The sequence below is a fragment of the Carassius auratus genome, chromosome 2 (assembly GCF_003368295.1).
Source record: "Carassius auratus strain Wakin chromosome 2, ASM336829v1, whole genome shotgun sequence".
Lineage (NCBI taxonomy): Eukaryota > Metazoa > Chordata > Actinopteri > Cypriniformes > Cyprinidae > Carassius > Carassius auratus.
In genome coordinates, this window is record NC_039244.1 from 24411203 (window position 1) to 24429915 (window position 18713).

At 34.9% G+C, this 18713-nt stretch overlaps 3 protein-coding genes across 9 annotated transcripts; 1 reads left to right on the top strand and 2 right to left on the bottom strand.

Moving 5' to 3' along the window:
* Positions 1–951: 951 nt before the first annotated feature.
* Positions 952–9199, bottom strand: LOC113037924 (uncharacterized protein C1orf21 homolog). Of its 6 annotated transcripts, none has more exons than XM_026195266.1 (6): positions 9081–9199; positions 7396–7492; positions 5911–5996; positions 4915–4979; positions 4768–4828; positions 952–2190 (listed from the first exon to the last, which is right to left on the bottom strand). In XM_026195266.1, the coding sequence occupies exons 2-6, from the start codon at positions 7451–7453 to the stop codon at positions 2152–2154; spliced, it is 309 nt and encodes a 102-aa protein (XP_026051051.1). In that variant the 5' UTR covers positions 7454–7492; positions 9081–9199; the 3' UTR covers positions 952–2151. The 6 variants fall into 6 exon arrangements, with proteins under 6 accessions (XP_026051051.1, XP_026051033.1, XP_026051046.1 ...); XM_026195248.1 differs by having other exon boundaries at positions 7363–7492; XM_026195261.1 differs by having other exon boundaries at positions 7396–7495.
* A 732-nt stretch (positions 9200–9931) lies between these two features.
* On the top strand, positions 9932–14807 carry sec22ba (SEC22 homolog B, vesicle trafficking protein a). 2 transcript variants are annotated; one of them, XM_026195276.1, is made up of 6 exons: positions 9932–10159; positions 10588–10697; positions 12191–12351; positions 13678–13824; positions 13919–14075; positions 14627–14807. In XM_026195276.1, the coding sequence occupies exons 1-5, from the start codon at positions 10085–10087 to the stop codon at positions 14071–14073; spliced, it is 648 nt and encodes a 215-aa protein (XP_026051061.1). In that variant the 5' UTR covers positions 9932–10084; the 3' UTR covers positions 14074–14075; positions 14627–14807. The 2 variants fall into 2 exon arrangements, with proteins under 2 accessions (XP_026051061.1, XP_026051059.1); XM_026195274.1 differs by lacking the exon at positions 14627–14807 and having other exon boundaries at positions 13919–14195.
* imp3 (IMP U3 small nucleolar ribonucleoprotein 3) lies at positions 14797–17651 on the bottom strand. Its single transcript, XM_026195277.1, has 7 exons — positions 17392–17651; positions 17163–17270; positions 16992–17066; positions 16798–16877; positions 15823–15874; positions 15613–15685; positions 14797–15023 (listed from the first exon to the last, which is right to left on the bottom strand). The coding sequence occupies exons 1-7, from the start codon at positions 17526–17528 to the stop codon at positions 14997–14999; spliced, it is 552 nt and encodes a 183-aa protein (XP_026051062.1). The 5' UTR covers positions 17529–17651; the 3' UTR covers positions 14797–14996.
* Positions 17652–18713: the final 1062 nt, after the last annotated feature.

Here is an 18713-nt window from a genome sequence, read left to right on the forward strand (position 1 = left end):
GACGTCCCAGTTTTACAAAAAGAACTTCAAATTTTGATTTGTTTGACCACAGAACAGTTTTCCACTTTGCCACAGTCCATTTTAAATAAGCCTTGGCCCAGAGAAAATGATTGCGCTTCTGGATCATGTTTAGATATGGCTTCTTTTTTGACCTATAGAGTTTTAGCCAGTAACGGCGAATGGCACGGTGGATTATGTTCACAAACAATGTTTTCTGAAAGTATTCCTGAGCCCGTGTTGTGATTTTCATTACACTAGCATTCCTGTATGTGATGCAGTGCCGTCTAAGGGCCCGAAGATCACAGGCATCCAGTATGGTTTTCCGGCCTTGACTGAAATGGTTTCAGATGCACTGTAGATGATGATAACTTCAAACTCTTTGCAATTTATCTCTGAGAAACTCCTCTGATTGTTCTTTCTGATATTGCTCCACTATTTTTCACCGCAGCATTGGGGGAATTGGTGATCCTCTTCCCATCTTGACTTCTGAGAGACACTACCACTCTGAGTGGCTCTCTTTATACCCAATCATGTTGCCAATTGACCTAATAAGTTGCAAATTGGTTCTCCAGCTGTTCCTTATACGTACATTTAACTTTTCGGCCTCTTATTGCTACCTGTCCCAACTTTTTTGGAATGTGTAGCTCTCATGAAATCCAAAATGAGCCAATATTTGGCATAACGTTTAAAAATGCCTCAATTTCAACATTTAATATGTTATCTATATTTTATTGTAAATAAAATACGTTTATGAGATTTGTAAACTATTCCATTCCTTTTTTACTCACAATTTATACAGTATCCCCAACTTTTTTGTATATATATATATATAACCCGATTCCAAAAAAGTTGTGATTCCAAAAATTGTGAGTAAAAAAGAATGGAATAATTCCAAAGAACATAGCTGGAAAATCAATGAACCATCAATAAACCAAATGCCTTTGCTTTTCCTTGGTTAACTGGTCATTATGTATTTATTTATTCTTTCACTCAGCATCACACTTGCATTTTTGGCAATATTGTTTGGCCCATCTGTGTACATAGAGAACTTAAGCATACATGTGGGATACGGTTCACTTTAGTGTAAAATTAATGGCTTACTGTTGTCTCTCATTTCAGAAAAGAAAGCACTGTGCGCTTAAGGCTATGGCAAATAACTGTCACACTGTAAAAGGAAGAAGCACTTCCTAGTAATAAAAACGTATCCATGTAAAACTTTCTGAAGGCTGGTTTTTAAACTCGTACTGGTTTTCAACTCAAGAATAGTGACTATAAATGCCAAGCGAACGTATGATATCCACCTGTTATATAGAATAAAATGAGTTATCTGAAAACTACATGACTTTAAGATACTGTAACTGGTGTCTCTAAACACGGCTAGATGCTGTGATCTATCTCCACTGCCCAACACTTCCTCAAGACCGGCCCTGAAGGAACTGCACTGCCCTCATCAAACAAAAAAATCTAGTGATGATACATACAGCACTGCTGTCATGAGCAATGTAACATAACTCAAATAAAAAGGTAAAAAAAGACACACAATACACTGTGGGTGAAAAATACTTGCTCACGTTGTTAAAAAAAACAATTGGAATGCTAGAGATGGCCTTGTGTTTGTGTTTGAATGCTTTCACTTCCTGTGTCTTAACAGCATGACCTAGACAAAATCACGTTAAGTCTCTTGGTAAGTAAGTCCTCCTATGGAGATATCATCTCCACCGCTGGTTCACCATGTGTAGTGTTCTTGTCAAAGGAAGAGCGAAATCCAGGAATCTCTGCACGGCTCTCTCCACTGAATGTAGTCTATGAGTAGGAGAAGGCTTATGGGTAGTGTAAGGCAAGGGACTGAGGAACAGTCTGAAAATGGCTTTCCCATTCAAAACTTAGGCCAAATCCCAGTCTCCTTAAACATGGGATTTCCATTCCATCCTGCTGGTTAAATACGAGTCCTCAAGGGTCTCAAAAACTGACCTGTAAGACATTTGGGAGAATGTGTAGATTGTAAACAGAGTGGATAACAGGGCTGAATGTCACTTGACCCCACGCTCTTGAAGATTAATACTTGTTGGGTAAGGAGGCATGGAAAGTAAGCACAAGGAACTTTGGGACAGGAGTGACTCAATGGTGGCGCGAGTCAAACGTCTCAGCATGCTATGTCATATCCTCATCCTCCGAGCAGTAGTCCCGTCCCTGTAAATATAAAAGTAATTTAAAGAAAAGGCACTTCGAAATAAACAATTCAAATTGTCAGGTATTGTATATAATATTATAATTACGGTATATTATTCAATTTTTTTTATTATTTAAAGAAACCAAACCATTGTATATAGTTGATATTTGAGGCTTGATGCTATAAAAAAGCAATTTAAGTTTTGTTCAACAAGAGTGTTTTCCACCATAAGTTGTTCTGTTCTGTGTGATTGCTAGTGTGTTCTGGGAGGCTGTTGGGGCCAATTCAAAAGAGCCCACCTCTAAATATTTATGATATTCTGGTCCATTTGTCGACCAGGCAAAAATTACTATTAAAATGGATAAGAAAAGCATGAACAAAGTGATGAACTGCATGCTATAGTGTATTACTCATGGTAAAGCTGAAAGTGTACTTTTATTTTGATGCAAACAACTAAGCCAAAAGTATACTTTGGTTTTTGTGCAAACGCTTAAGCACAAATTATATTTCAGTTTTTACTAGGGTTGTAACGGTACATGCATTTATCCTGAACGGTCACAGTTCGATTCATGCAGTCAGACGATAAATACAGTCAGTCATAGGCTATCAATCCAGAAGGGGGCACGTACAGTAATGTAACGCTAACCACAACAGCAGGAATCAGAACTGGTTTTTAATTTTATTTTGGCCCATCTCTATTCCAGAATGGCACATAAACCACATTGCAGTCATTTAAAAAAATGTAATTTGTGTGGAATGTTTATAAAGTTTGTAAACAGGAGAAAATACTGTACTTGGCAGATCATGCTCACTTTATGCATTGCTAATGCTAGTCTATATTGCTGCTGTTCCACATGCGCCACCTGTTGTCAGAGAATTAATTTAGCACTTTCATTCAGTCTGTCTGGTATTGTTTTTGGGCAGGTCTCTTATGTAGCATAATTTCACAAATCTAAAGTCAGACGATTCTGTTTTTGCTTGAAATTCTACAATCTAATTCAAATAAAAAAACAGTTCAAGCTACATGTCTGTACAGTCTGTTCAAAATAAATTTTGTTGTACCGAACACCCAAAAAAGAGGTACTCATCGACCTGTGACTTCTGTGTACCGTTATGCCCCTAGATGAGATGTTGTCAGTCTTAATGTCAGTCTCACTTTTCGATCGTTATTTTTGTAACTTATTAAATAAAAAATCTCTCACCTAAGAAAAATGAACTATCCTGTCTAGTCAGACTTTATACTGTGCTTGTAGGCGGCGCACACTATTTATCATTTCACTAAAGCACAAGCTACGAGCATGCAAAGTACCAATAAATCACATAACTGGTACTTTGTTTGTTAGCTGGAAAGGATTTGCATGAAGGTTTGATATTCATTCTATTCAGAAGCAGTTTTCTTGTTTCATTAACAGTTCATGTTAGTATTGTGTATTCAGCATGGTAGCTGTTGTTTCAATAACCCAAAAAAATTTCATGCTATTTTCACTTTGTGTTTTTTTTTTTTGTATATGTTTAAATGACTGTGGTGATTCATACCAACTTAATTGTATTAACCAAAACTAGTTTGGGACTCCTATATAACAGCCTAACTTTATAGGCTGTTTTTTCATTGGTATCAGTCATATTCTTACAATTTGTGTGTATGTTAAGTAAAGAGGGACAATTCTTGTGTGTGTGTGTGTGTGATGTGTGTACTTGATTTTCTATTCTGGTGGGGACTTAAACCTGAACACACACAGACTCATGGGGACTCGTGTCACGGTGGGGACCTAAATTGAGGTCCCCACGGGTAAACAAGCTAAAAAATGAGGTTTCTTGAAAATCGAAAAATGCAGAAAGTTTCCTGTGAGGGTTAGGTTTAGGGGTAGGGTTGGTGAAGGGCGATAGAAAATACAGTCTGTACAGTATAAAAACCATTACACCTATGGAGAGTCCCCACAAGGATAGCTGACCAGACATGTGTGTGTGTGTGTGTGTGTATAAATAATTTTTGTGAAAGAAATTTACTTAGTTTTTTTTAAACAAATATATATATATATATATCGTAAAGTGGGTCATGGCTTGATGATGATGGGAAAATGTGGGTCCCATGGCCAAACCAGTTGAGATACACTGACCTAGAGGACTCTTTCTGTCTTTATATTCAGTTTGCTCCTGCACTGTAGTATGCTCAGATGTCCTCGGACACTCCTGAAGATGAAAATGACAGCATTCGGACAGTGTGCAGACCGCACAGAACGGGGGAAAGCTGAAGTATACTTTGGGCTTAACACAAGTACTCATCAACGCAGCAGTCTCATGTTGTCTTGAGTAGCTGTTTGTTGTTGTTTTTCAGTCTCCATTTCTTTATTGACTGTGAAACAATGACCCAGGACCGTGTTTCCACTTTGTGGACAAAGTAATTTGTTCAAAAAACAAAAAAACAGTGCATATGCAAGCTGAGTGTATACAGTATGTGTAGTTAGAAAAATCTGTCTGAATGCATAACATCACACACACTGTATGAATGTATATCCTAGCCTATACTTTGGGTTTTAAGGACTTGACAAATCCTCTCGCCCTATGAGCACTAGTAATAGAGATGCTACTTCACGCACCTTTTCAATCTTCTCATCCAGCATCCTGAAGAAGTCCTGCTGGCTCTCTGAAGAGTGGACGCTGAGGAACAATCAATACTTGGTGAAAATCTTCCCTCCATTACTGAATACTTGTTACTCAAGAGCAAAAACCAAACAGAAACTCACCTTATCTTATTACTATTCCCGGTGGCATCTTTATGCCTGCCCTTGTGCAAAAATGTGCTCTTTTCCTGTAAGATATGAAGAGGGAAAATGTATGTTACCCAGGATGGTAAAATGATTATTTGGAGATACATAATACTATGTATAATAAAGAGGCATTTCCTCTGATGAGGCAGTGTCTCCTCAAAATATTGGATGAGAAAATAAAAATCATAGTACAAATATATATATACTTTTTAATGTTATACTTTGTAATATAGGCTTTGTTTTATTTTGTATTATGATTTATATTTTCTCATCCAATATTTTGAGGAGACACTGCCTCATCAGAGGAAATGCCTCTTTATTATACATATTATTATGTATCTCCAAATAATCATTTATATATATATATATATATATATATATATATATATATAATAAAATAAAAGATTTTATGCAAGTAACTCAATCCAACAGCGGCACCCACAGGTAAAGTTACAGCTGAGGCTTGCCTCCTCTGAGCCCATTGACTTTAAATACATTTGTTATTTATTTGACTGACTTTAAACCCATTTGTTACATCAAAACAAGACTTAAAATGTCATGAAAACATGGTCTGTGTGAGTTTTTAGTGAGCAATCAGTTTGGTGAAATGTGATGACCTATCTAAAAAAAAAAAAAAAGGTTAAACGTTAATAAATACACAAAGAACAGAAGTTCACAAATAAAATACATTTTTTAAATCATACTGTTCGGAGTTATTATTTTAATGAATGCAAAAAAATTAAAGACAATTAATACATGGCTTTAACAAATAGAATAGTGATTACATTGCTGTTGATGTAAAAATAAATACAAATTCATAGTGTAAGTAATCTTTATTTAACCCAAAAAAAAAAAAAGTGACTGGAACAAGAATATACATTTGTAGAAAAAAATAAAAAAACCCTTGAGGACTTTGCCCTTCTCATTTCTGAACATCACTGGTCTCATGTATACTAATGTATCAATCTTTACCAAGTTCTCTTGGTTTCGTGTGTTCGTGCGCTCCTCTTCTCCATGCATGTACTTCACCTTCTCAACTCCTTTCAGTTTGTACTCATCTACACAGAAAGAGTAAAGTAAACTTAAAATCACCCGGACACTGGATTCTTAATGCATTTTACTTCAGACATTCAAACATATTCAACAATATAACCCTGAATTACCACCAAGACATTTCTTTAAAAAAAAAAAAAGCATTTATGAATCATGTACAATAACATATTCATTTTCAATTACACAAATATCTAGTAGCAAGAATGTACTAAGAAAGTAAATATTGTCCATTTTTATTTTATCCTGACTTTACGGTTGCTTATTTAACCCCAGAAGAACAAGACATGACCTGTCATCACTGAAGGGCAGTTAAATCCAGTTTACTCCAGAGGGTCTGTTTTTAATAACTGAACTGTATGGACAGAAGCACCTGCTAAATCACCACTTACATTAACAGGACTGTAAAAGCTGATTTATTATAAACTGTGTTCCCACTGCTACACCAACAAGAGCTTCAAAATTATACCACTCCTCATGTTCATGTAGACCAATAGCTGTCTTGTACACTACTGTTCAAACGTTTGGGATCAGAAAATGTTTTCTGTTATTTTTTATATGTTTTTTTTTACATAAAAAACTCATTTATTCATGTGATGCAGCGCTGAATTTTCAGCACCATTACTTCAGTGACACATGATCTTCAGAGATCATTCTAATATGAAGATTTATTATCAGTGTTGAAACTGTTGTGCTGCATTATATTTCTTGGAACCGGTGATAGTTTTTTTCAGGATTCTTTGATGAATAAAGAAAAATAAAAAATAAAAAAATAAAACTCCTATTCAGCAACGATGTGTTAAATTTATAAGAAGTGATAGCAAAGATGTATATTGCTAGAAAATATTTACATTTTATTTTGAATAAATGCTGTTCTTTTTTATTTTTTATAGAATCCTGAAAAAAGTATTTGGCAGAAAATAAAATGATATTTATAATAAAATTATATTTACACAGAATTATATTTTAAAGGATATTAAAATAGAAACCATTATTTTATACTGTAACAACATTTTAAAAGATTACTGTTTTTTTTAATCAAATAAGTGTGACCATGTATGTGTGTGTGTGCGCATGTGTGCATTTATAGTCATATATATATATATTTTATTTTTTGTATGTGTGTAAGTGGCTTTGCAAATATAATTAACTAATAACTAATATTTATGGGAATTTTCCATATTGTGTGTATGACGTTTACATCAGCTACATGTCTACATTTAATACAACTTTGAATTTGTATAACAGTTAACTTTGCATCCAATTCACTCCATATACATTCAATTGTAACACAGGAACCTAATTGTAATTTTCTCTATTAACATCACATTATCTAAAGGTGAATGTCTGTGGACACAAAGCTGGGACACTGACCGGAGAAGGCATCTCCGTTGCTGTAGGCCTTACCCCGGCCCTCGTCATCACTGGGTACAGATGACAACTGCTTGGCTGAGGTGCAGCCCATCGCCTCACTTCCTCTCCTCTCCTTCCTGCATGGCACTCTCTGCTACAACACACACAGACATGAGCTCACACAGCCAAACTACGAGCACTCGGTACTCAAATCAGACGATCTACATAAACATACAATACTACAGAAGCATGGAGTCTAACATGGAGCTTAGTTTATCTGTATTGATATTCGCTGAACGTCAGTTTCATATCTGGGTGTGTCACATTTTATTTCTTGCTCGTGCTGAGCAGCTGATATGAATTTGGGTTAATGGGAAACTGGCCTCAGCAGTGGATGCCGGTGCGTCTGGACATCAGCCATTAGAAATAGAGACTAGAAATGGTGGGATGAACTGATCAGAAAAACACAGGTTTGTGGAGATTAAACATGTATGTACTCCTGTGTTACCCATAATAACTATGAAAGGTTCCTCCTAAGAAAACTGTTTTCAGGCAGGTTTCCAAGGCACTGTCGTGTCTAATGACCTAAAACCAACTGCCATGAGCTTAACCAGAGACTATGTATCTGAGATGGACCACCAGTATTACAATTAACAGGAAAACCTGGAAAAGCCAACAGAGTGATGCAGGAAAGAATCCTCAAACCTGGAAATAAGTTACCATTTTTGAAGTCAATGAGTTTTTGATCAAATGCATTGAAAACAATGTAGCAGCAAAACACAAAATGTATGTCACTGCCAGAGCTTTTAGCCGTAACTGTAGATTCTTCACAGTCAGAACGGCGTTGGAGAATCCGTTTTTTGTTTCGTTAATGCTTAAGCTGTATATTTTCAGTTGTAGCACTATGCGTTTTTACATCAGCCAGTGAATTCAACATAATCCATCACACTACACATTTTACATGGTGTAATCGGACTACTTTTAGATTATTGCTTTTGACCTAACTCTTTTATCACATTGATTTCAAATAGGACAATCGTGTGCCATATTGATATAAAAAAAATACAGAGTAAGAAAATAGATTTAATATGTATTTCCATTCATTGTAATTAACAACAAAGTGCATTCGCCGAGACATTACATTACGCCAAAGTTTCCCAAACCGTGGTTTAAAAATTACCTGCAGGGGGTTCATGAGTTTAATAAAAAACTGATGATAAAGGGCCCTTGTGTGACGTCATAAGAGCCAATCTAGTAAGGCAGAACTAATCGATATCAGAGGCGAGGAGCGTTACTCACAAAAACACAAGTGAAAACTGTTCCTCTCGCATAAAGACAAAACACGGGCTAACAAAAATGTCCTGAAAGCAAAAAATATTAAAAACACTCACCGTAGAGCACCCATGACGGCTTTTCCTTCCATAACTTAGACTGTATCTTGTAGCAAGCGAGCACTGTGGCCTAGCAGTGAACGTGTCTAATAATAAACACCCCAAGTAAACAATAAACAAACACACAGCTATCTTAACTCTCAATGCAGATCACCCCGATCATTTGGAGTCGCTAACTGCTATTAATACGCATTAAATCAAAGTGGATGTGATTTGTTGGAAACGTTCACCAGAACAGGACAACAACAATGTTCGTAACACAAAGATACGTTTCACTAGAATTCTTTCAAGTATGAACACGGAGTGAGATAAGGGCATAATAAACCATTTTAATGCGGCTAATCTTACCTTCAGTGCAGATGCTGAGTTTAATCGTGCTGTTCTTGAACAGAGAAATCCGCTCAAGCGCGATCAGCTCATTACAGATCAGCCACAGACATGAATAATCGATACACTGAACAGTCGAGGGCATAGCAGTTCATCTGATAACAGATTTACAGATCGCGAAAATATAAAAGGGCTTCATAAATTATCAAAAAAGATATAAGTGAGAAGTTAGGGTCTGTCCTTTTATACAATAGTTTTGAAAGGCATTTGTGAACCAACCGAATTGGAAATAGGTTTAGTAACTAAACTCTTTTGAAAATTAATTTATTATATTCAAACAATTCTTACTTCTAAAAATACAAATACCGTAAACTTTTTAACGTTTTTTAAACTTTTTAAAAACTTTTTTGTTTTTTATTTATTTTATTTTTTAAACTTTTTAAATTGACATTATTATATATATATATATATATATATATATATATATATATATATATATATATATATATATATATATATATATATATATATATATATATATTGTAATAATTATAATAATACATATATATATATATATATATATATATATATATATATATATATATATATATATATATATATATATTTATACATGTATATGTATGTGTGCGTGTGCGTGCGTGTGTGTTATAACGTAACACATTATATAACAAAAGAGATATAAAATATTTTATTAAGTTATTTATAGATTATATATTAAACATTTTTACATCTCTTTTGGGCACAAAAATCCCAGAAATGCAAACATGTGTTATCAAATAAAATAAATAAATAAATAAATAAATAAATAAACGAATGAACGAATGAATGATCGGAACCTTTGGAATGCGAAAGCCGGGAAGAATTTAAGGGAACACAACCTCTTCCGGCCAACTCATCTGAACTCTGCTGTCAGTTCAAATGTGTCACTTTCTGTCTTTCTGTCAAACAATCGATCGCTTCGTTTTAAAACAGACCGAGGCTGTCAAGTAAAGTCATCAGGAGAGATGGTGTTGCTGACTATGATCGTTCGAGTCGCCGATAGTCTGCCTCTCGCTGCATCGATGCAAGAGGACGAGCAGGTAATAATAATAATAATAATAACAATATCTCTATCATAGATCAGTCATCACAAACAAACTACAACATTCGCACAAAGTTAAAATACACGAATGTGACGAGTGACATGAACAAACAATGAACAGTACATTTATTACTGTATTTATTAATCTTTGTTAATGTTAGTTAAGAAAAATACAGTTATTCATTGTTAGTTCATGATTATTCACAGTGCATTAACTAATGTTAACAAGCACAACTTTTGCTTTGAATAATGCATTAGTAAATGTTGAAATTAACATTAACTAAGATTAATAAATGCTGTAGAAGGATTGTTCTTGCTTAGATCATGTTAACTAATGTAGTTAACTAGCATTAACTAATGGACCATTATTCTAAAGTGTTACCCTGACTTGTACATGACAATGCATTAACGTGCTGATGTTCACAGTCAGGCCGAGACCTACAGAGATACCAGAGTCAAGCCAAGCAGCTCTGCCGAAAACTGAATGAGCAGAGCCCCGCGCGATGCACTCTGGAGGCAGGAGCCATGGCCTTCCAGTGAGTCACACACCTCCCTCAGAACATCTCCAGAAACACCCTCAAAATCTCAGGTTTTCACTAAAAGTCGCTAAATATGAAAACAAAGTAAAAACAGGTATATATACACTATGTGTCACCAAAGTGCATCCCTGTCCTGCTTAAACACAACAGAAAATAGATATTATTTTTAAGATACTTTATTCATGCAATCTTATTTCAGTCAACACACTCTATTACTACAAAGTAAGTGGAAAGATCCTGCATCCCAGCACACGTGACACGATGATGCACTGTCTCTCAGCATCTGGCTAACTGTAAATTAATTGTGGTATAACTTTTGTGTTCGTGGTTAAATGAGATGTTAATGCATTGAGTAGTTGGTGCCCTCATGTAATGGATCAGATTGTGGTGTGCATCAGGGTAGGTGTGTTAACTGTGCAAAATCAACGGCATGATTTAGTTTTATTTAAATATAGCTAAAATAGCTCCTTGTGCAAAAAAAAAAAAAAAAAAGTTGTAGCAACAAGAATGAAAGTAGCTCAATTTGGTGACAAAAACCCCAAAATTGGCAACACTGCCTTACACACAGCTGAGCTGACAGACGGGCTGTAGAGTTGTAATTTTATTTTAGGGAAATAGAATTGAAATGTCAATCATTTGAACCCTTTAGAGCCTGGCAGATGAAAAATAAAGACATTTTGCTCATTTGCAGGCTTTTATAACTCGCACAGTAGAATATAGTGAAAATATCAAACCTTTTATTCAGAAACCCAAACTCGGCAGAAATATTTAACTTGGTGCAGTTGCTGATATTTATATGCACAAATAGTAAGATTAATTACTGATAGCTTGTACAGTAAATCAATGAGATGCATTAGAATTTAAAGGGTTAATATATTTATTTTATTTTTCAGTAAGTAAAATATTAATTTACTGATTAATATATTGTTTTTCATTGGCTGTTTCCAGAAATTATATTACTATATAATAATCGTATGTTTTTGGGTATGTCTAATTAACTTTTAACTTCTGAAATATTTAATAAACCATGGTGGAAGAAAAATTCTTAACTTAACCCTTAACTACTTTATGATCCAGACGCCATCAATATATCATAATTTGATTCAAATTTTGTTCTTAAAATTTATTTCTATAAAGATGAATGTTGTGGAAGTTTTTTGTTTGAAAAAAAAATCATCAGTCAGTTTTACGAAACATCAGACATTTAATATGCATGCTTTGTTGACATTAATGATGGGTTTATTTTTTGTGGAACGAATGGAATTTTATGTTGTGTGATTATGGAATTTTTTTATTTATTGCAATTGAGTAGATTCTTCTTCCTGTTCACTTCAGTTAAAATCCCACTTCAGCGTCCCGTAGGACGTGTGGACCGTTCAGTTCACACTCACTCCTGAACATTTGTAAAGTCCCGATTTTTTCCCAACCAGACATGTGTAGAGTTTGTGTCTGATTGACATCCCACTTCAGAAACTGGTCTTGTTTTCCAGCTACGTCATTGAGAAAGGAGTGTGTTACTTGGCCTTATGTGAAGCAGGATTCCCCAAGAAACTGGCGTTTGCGTATCTGGAGGATCTGGAGGGAGAATTCAGTGAGCAGTACGGGGCAAAGGTGCCTTCAGTGTCTCGGCCGTACTCTTTTATCGAATTTGGTGAGAAACATCTTATATATATCCAAGCACAGTTGAGCTCTCAATTGAAAGTTTGGGGTCAGTAGGATTAGTTTTTTTCTAAATAAATGACTGCATTTATTCAGCAAGGATGCATTAAATTGATCAGAAGTGACAGTAAAGACCTGTATAATGCTACAAAAGACTTCTATTAAAAAAAAAATGCTTTTCTTTTGGACTTCCTGTTCATCAAAGAATTAAAAAAAAACATCCACAAAGATATTAAGCAGCTCAGCTGTTTTAAACATTAGCTCTATTCAGATACTAATTGTTTCTCATGCGGACCGAAGATGTTTTCAGCATTTAAAGGGTTAGTCTGTGATTTTTTTTATTTATTGTCGTATGAATCCAGAGTGTGGTTGTGTTTTCCCCACCCCTCATATAAAAGACCAGACTGAATTACCCACAGTGTTTGACAAACACCAAGGTTGTGTGGTTAATGAATTGCTGTCCGAATCCACTCCTCTCAGTTTACTAGAAGCGTTCGATTCATAATTCAGTGTTTAAATCCTTTAAGACCGCTGCCAAGCACTGAATGGGAACCGTTGCACTTCACTCTAAATTTGCATGCATATATATAACTGAAATGCTGGAAAGTATTTCCGAGAATAATATTTCATACCTGCTTCACCACAGTGAGTGAGAACTGTTAAGAACAAAAAGAGAGAGAAGAAAACCATGTAAACATTTGAAATGTGTCATTTATTATGGCAGCAACAGGAATGCAATCAAATTTTAGAATATGTATTACATAGTCCTACAATTACATCAAGCAGCTTTATGTCTTATATTCATGTAAATAAGAGATTCCATTAACTTATTTCTCCACATTTTTTTTATGACGTCCATCATTTTAAGAGATTTTTAAACAGGAGATTTAAATAATCAAATAGTAAATAGGATATTATTAATAATCTATTCTTATTATTTCAAGCATATGATGTTTTATAACAGCAGACGGGCCATGTGAGCAGAGCTTTCCCGGGTTCGTAATGAGAAACAGTAACCATCCGAATAGGGGTCTTGATAATAATCATAAATGTTTCTTTGAGCAACGAATCAGAATACTAGACTGATTTCTGAAGGATCATGTGACACCGAAGACGGGAATAATGATGCTTAAAATTCAGCTTTACATCACAGCAATAAATTACATTTTAGTTATTTGAGTTATTTGAAATAAATGCACCCCTAAGAGACTTCTTTGTGGGTTACTTTTTATAGTCTGCACGTTTAACTGAATAAAAGTGTAGATGGCAAATGAGTTGGTTGACCATGTAGATCAAATGATATCCCATTTGTCTTCAGACACATACATTCAGAAAACCAAAAAGTCTTACATAGACAGCAGAGCGCGAAGAAATCTGGGCCACGTCAATTCAGAGTTACACGATGTCCAGAGGATCATGGTTGCTAATATCGAGGAAGTGCTCCAGCGTGGAGAAGCCTTATCTGGTGAGTGAACACTCGCCGCAGTCGGTTCAAGTAAGACTAAACCACTTGAATTTGGAGGAGTATCTTAATAGTATTCTGTCTTTTCTCTCTGCAGCCTTGGATTCCAAAGCAAGTAATCTGTCCAGCCTTTCTAAGAAGTACCGCAGCGATGCCAAGTATCTCAACACACGCTCAACCTACGCTAAAGTGGCCATCGGAGCTGTGATATTCATCACACTCATCGTTTATGTGCGCTTCTGGTGGCTGTGAATGTATGTGATCAATTCAAGCAGAAACTCTCAGGGCCTCACTCACAAAGATGACTCGGACACCAGAGAGTCTGTTCTGGCCTTAAAGTTGTGTCCGTTTGATATGGAAACCCGTTACTGCAACTTAATAAAACAATAAAACGAGGTAACTGTGACTTTTTTTCTCATTGTTGCAAGGTCTCATCTTGCAATTCTGACTTTTATTCTCGTAGTTCTAAAGAAAAAGTCAGATCTGCGAATATATATCAAGATTTCCAGATAAAAAGTCAGAATCGTGATGGAAAAGTTGCAATTTCCTTTTTATTTTATTCCATTTTTTCTCTCTCTCGCAGTTTTGAGTTTGTATCTAAAAATTCAGATTTTTTTTTCTCACAGCTGCGAGGTCATAAAAAGTCGCAACTACCTGGTTTTATTTTGTATTTAGTTGCATAAACGGGCTTTCATAGTTTGAGACACTGAATGTAGTTGTCAATTGAGTATTTTCACGTTGTCTTTTTACAGTTGTAACATATCAGGTGTAGATGTTAATAATGTACTTGTTTGTGTATGTTCAGGATGTTGATAACAGAGCTATGCAAAGAACACCACATCTGAACCTGGAGAAAAAATTCTACATCTTTGTTGAGAGAGAATTTAAGAGCCCTCTGTCAAATATATTTGTAATTTGTGACTTATGTAAAATGTGAAGGTGCTTTTCAAAGAACATCACAGTAAATGCAGACAATTGAACTGTAATTGTTTATTGTTTACAATTATTACAAAACAGTCACACTCAATGCATTTACTCACTTAACATGGTTCAAGATGATAATTGGTCATTTATGTCTGACAGAGTATAAATATATACATTTGATGAATCGCAAACGAACAGCTGCTCTTGATGCACTGATCATTTGTGGTTGGAATCCAAATTTCTTTCTGGATTTAGACAATGAGGTCAAAGTCATCTCGCTGAAACAACAAGAACAAAATTTTAATGTTTATAAATGAGCAATTAGTTCAAATGGGGTTTATAGCTATTCTTACTAATTTTCAACAGCATAAAATCAGATTTTGCACTTGATATGATTACACCATGTATAAAAATGTTACTCTACAAGTTTTAGTGCCTTTCAAGTCCATACAGGGAGGGATGGATGTACTCTTCCTTAACTAATTTGATTAAAGGTTTGTGTACACTGCTTCTTTTTAAAGAAATCGGTTTTATTTTATACATATTTATAATTCTATTTTTATTTATTTCTGTTACAGATGAATGCTTTTCTTTAAAACCTTCTAGCACAACAAAGCACAACTTTGTTGATAATAATAATTAATAATGAGTAATGTTTCTTGAGCAGCAAATTAGCATATCAGAAATGTGATATTTTACAACATTATTGTTTTTACTGTATTCTAATCAATTAAATGCATCTTGGGTGAACAATTGAGATAAGACATTTCTTTCAAAAGCTTTTAAAGATCACTGACCCTAAACTTTTGTACAGTAATACATACATTTTACCAGATGATTTTTTTTTTATAATATACTTTAACATACCTCTTCGTTGTAGTTCATGACATGTTGTTTGATCTTGGATGAATCCACCCATGTGACAAAGTCTTCCATGCTCCTGTAACAGTATTGCATAACAATATATTTCAGTTGCCAAAGATTAAATATAAAAGTTCAAGTTAAAATGAACATCTGGTGGTTTTTTTCTTCTTCAATGAACATAAAAAAAAGGTAATGAGGGTTTTTATAACTTACCTTGTTACGAGAAAAGCAGGATCAGTGACAATTTCAGGCCCAACACGAATATCTGCTGCTCAGTCAAGAAATAGTTTCAAGGAGCTTTATGCAAATTTAAATGAGAAAAGCTTCATTTTTTTCACAATACTACAGCTTAAAGGAATAGTTCTCCCAATAAGGATAATTTCATAAAAAAATAAAAAACTGGACACCCAGGATGTAGAACAGTTAGTTTCTTTCAAATGTAGCATTGCTTCACTTGCTCACCAGTGGATCCTCTGCAGTGAATGGGTGCCGTCTGAATGAGAGTAAAAACTGCTGTCCATCAACTAACATTTTGTGAAGCGAAAAGCGGCGTGTTTGCAAATGCACCGTCAAAGGAAAATGCCACAGATTTTCCCTATTCCACTATGTTCTTCCCTCAAATTAAATGAGCTGATGTGTATGTCTCTCAGTGCGTGTACTTAATTAAAGACAGGAGAGATTTGCATCAACTCTTCTTGAAGTTGAGGGAAGAAAATAGTGGAATATGGAAAACAGGTGACGGAAAACCCTTGCTCCTGTCCAAAAAGTCACAATTTAAAAGTGAAAATGGTTGATATAAGTGAGAAGACAATAGATGATAAGACTTTTTAACTGAGGAAATACTACTGTAGATTGTGGTTTAATGTTAAAATGCCAAACAGTGGATTTGTTTCTTACAAAAACGCAGCTTTAGTGTTTACAAGACTTTAACTGATGTTCTGGAGTTGCTGGTGAGCATCCAAGTATGGAAGACAGTGTTCACATCATCCAAACGAACCCGACCTCTGACATCAATCGAACCCGGGTGCGCACCAAAATGCAAGTGTGAAAGCACCCTAATTTTGGATGACTTGAGGGTGAGTAAATACATATTAAACAGTGTTATACTGTATGTGTATAATACAAACATCTATGTAATACAGATGATGTGTGTGTGCAGTTGATTGTGTGATTTATGATGAAGGATACGTCCCTGCTCGATGAAGGTTATGGCAGTCTTCAGGTTCTGAGCCATACGCAGTTTCAGCATAATTGTGGGAAGACGTCTCCTGCAGAAAATGACAGCGATCAGAAAAACCAGTACAGAGAAGGAACAAAAAACTTAACCTGACCTGTTCAACATGTCTTGCTGTTTCAGGATCAGACGTTGCATTGGATCTTACCTGCAGAATGCAGAAGCACAGACTTCATTCGTGAGGGACAGGTTCTGTTTGGTGGGGATCAAACCGACACTGTAACTGCAAAACAAGACGAATAAAATAAAAATACAAGCTATCTTTAGACATGACTGCAGCTCAAGTGTTCACAAATCATCCAGAGATTCCCAAACTTACAGTTTTTCCAAGAAAAGCGCTGTACTTTGAGCTCTGAAACCATCCTTTTCGTCCAAGTCTCGTATTTTCTGTGCCAATTCTCTGATATTTCGACTAAGTTTGTTGTATCTAACGAGAGATCATAAACGTATTAGATTCATTCACCACTCGCTCTAAAATATATAGATGTGTATGTAAAAAAGAAACAAATATACATACTAAGTTGGGTTATTTTCTTTACTTAACTTACTTGGTGTAATCTTCCCTCTTCTCAATATGATATTTTCTCAACACTTTAACCTCGTGTAAATTGTTGTCAACCTCCCAGTTAATAAAATCGACTTTCTTCAAGAGTTTCTGCTCGTGGAACTTCAATTTACGAACCATTTTGCCAATAAAACTGACTATATTTTTCAACGTGTGTTGTTTTTGTCTAGTTATTTTGCTCAAGTTAGCTTTCAGACACGTGCTTTTCTTCCACGGTGTTTAACTGTAAAGAATGTGCGGATGTTTAGTGTAGTTTAGTCACTGCCGCCCAGTGGCCAGGAGGAGAACGACAACAAAATTCAAATATTAATACATTTCAACAACAATAGAATGAAACTGTGATGCATAATATGCGTATCAGAAAACATACTTTTTGTTTTGAAATAGTTAGATGTTAGTATATTTTACTTAATATTTAATCTTAATTATTGTTTAACATTAAATCCTTGTTAACTTTACCTAAACTCGAGCAACCAAACACTTTGCAAGGCAAAAAGTTGGTTAAATATACTGACAATTAAATTTTAACATGACAATTTTAAATTTTAATGTCCGTGTTATCCCTATGTCAACAAATCAAGCCAGTATCCTATTTACTAAATTAAGTAACAAACATTAACGGAAGCCAAAGGCTATAGGAATCTTTATTTAGGCTATACAACACATTTATTACACAATGGTAATTCAAAGTCCATTACATAAATTCTTTTTTAAATAATCATAAAATAACTAGTGCTGTCAAATCAATTAATCATGATCAGTCGCATCCAAACAAAAGGTTGTGTGTGTGTGTGTATATATATGTATATATTTAAACACACGTATATATATTGTAAATGTAAAATTGTACAAAATATTGTAAAAAATTACATGTACATCTATATTCATATTTATATATTATTCATTTTATACATAAATACAAATATGACTAAAATATATTACTTAAAGGGTTATTCACCCAAAAATCTAAATTATGTCATTGATGACTCACCCTTATGCTGTTCCAAACATGTAAGACCTCCTTTTACACAGTTTTAAGATATTTTAGATTTAGTCCGAGAGCTCTCAGTCCCTCCATTGAAGCTGTGTGTACGGTCTACTGTCCATGTCCAGAAAGGTAAGAAAAACATCATCAAAGTAGTCCATGTGACATCAGAGGGTCCGTTAGAATTTGTTGAAGCATCGAAAATGCATTTTGGTCCAAAAATAGCAAAAACTACGACTTTATTCAGCATTGTCTTCCCTTCCATGTCTGTTGTGAGACAGTTCAAAACAAAGCAGTTTGTGATATCCGGTTCGCGAACG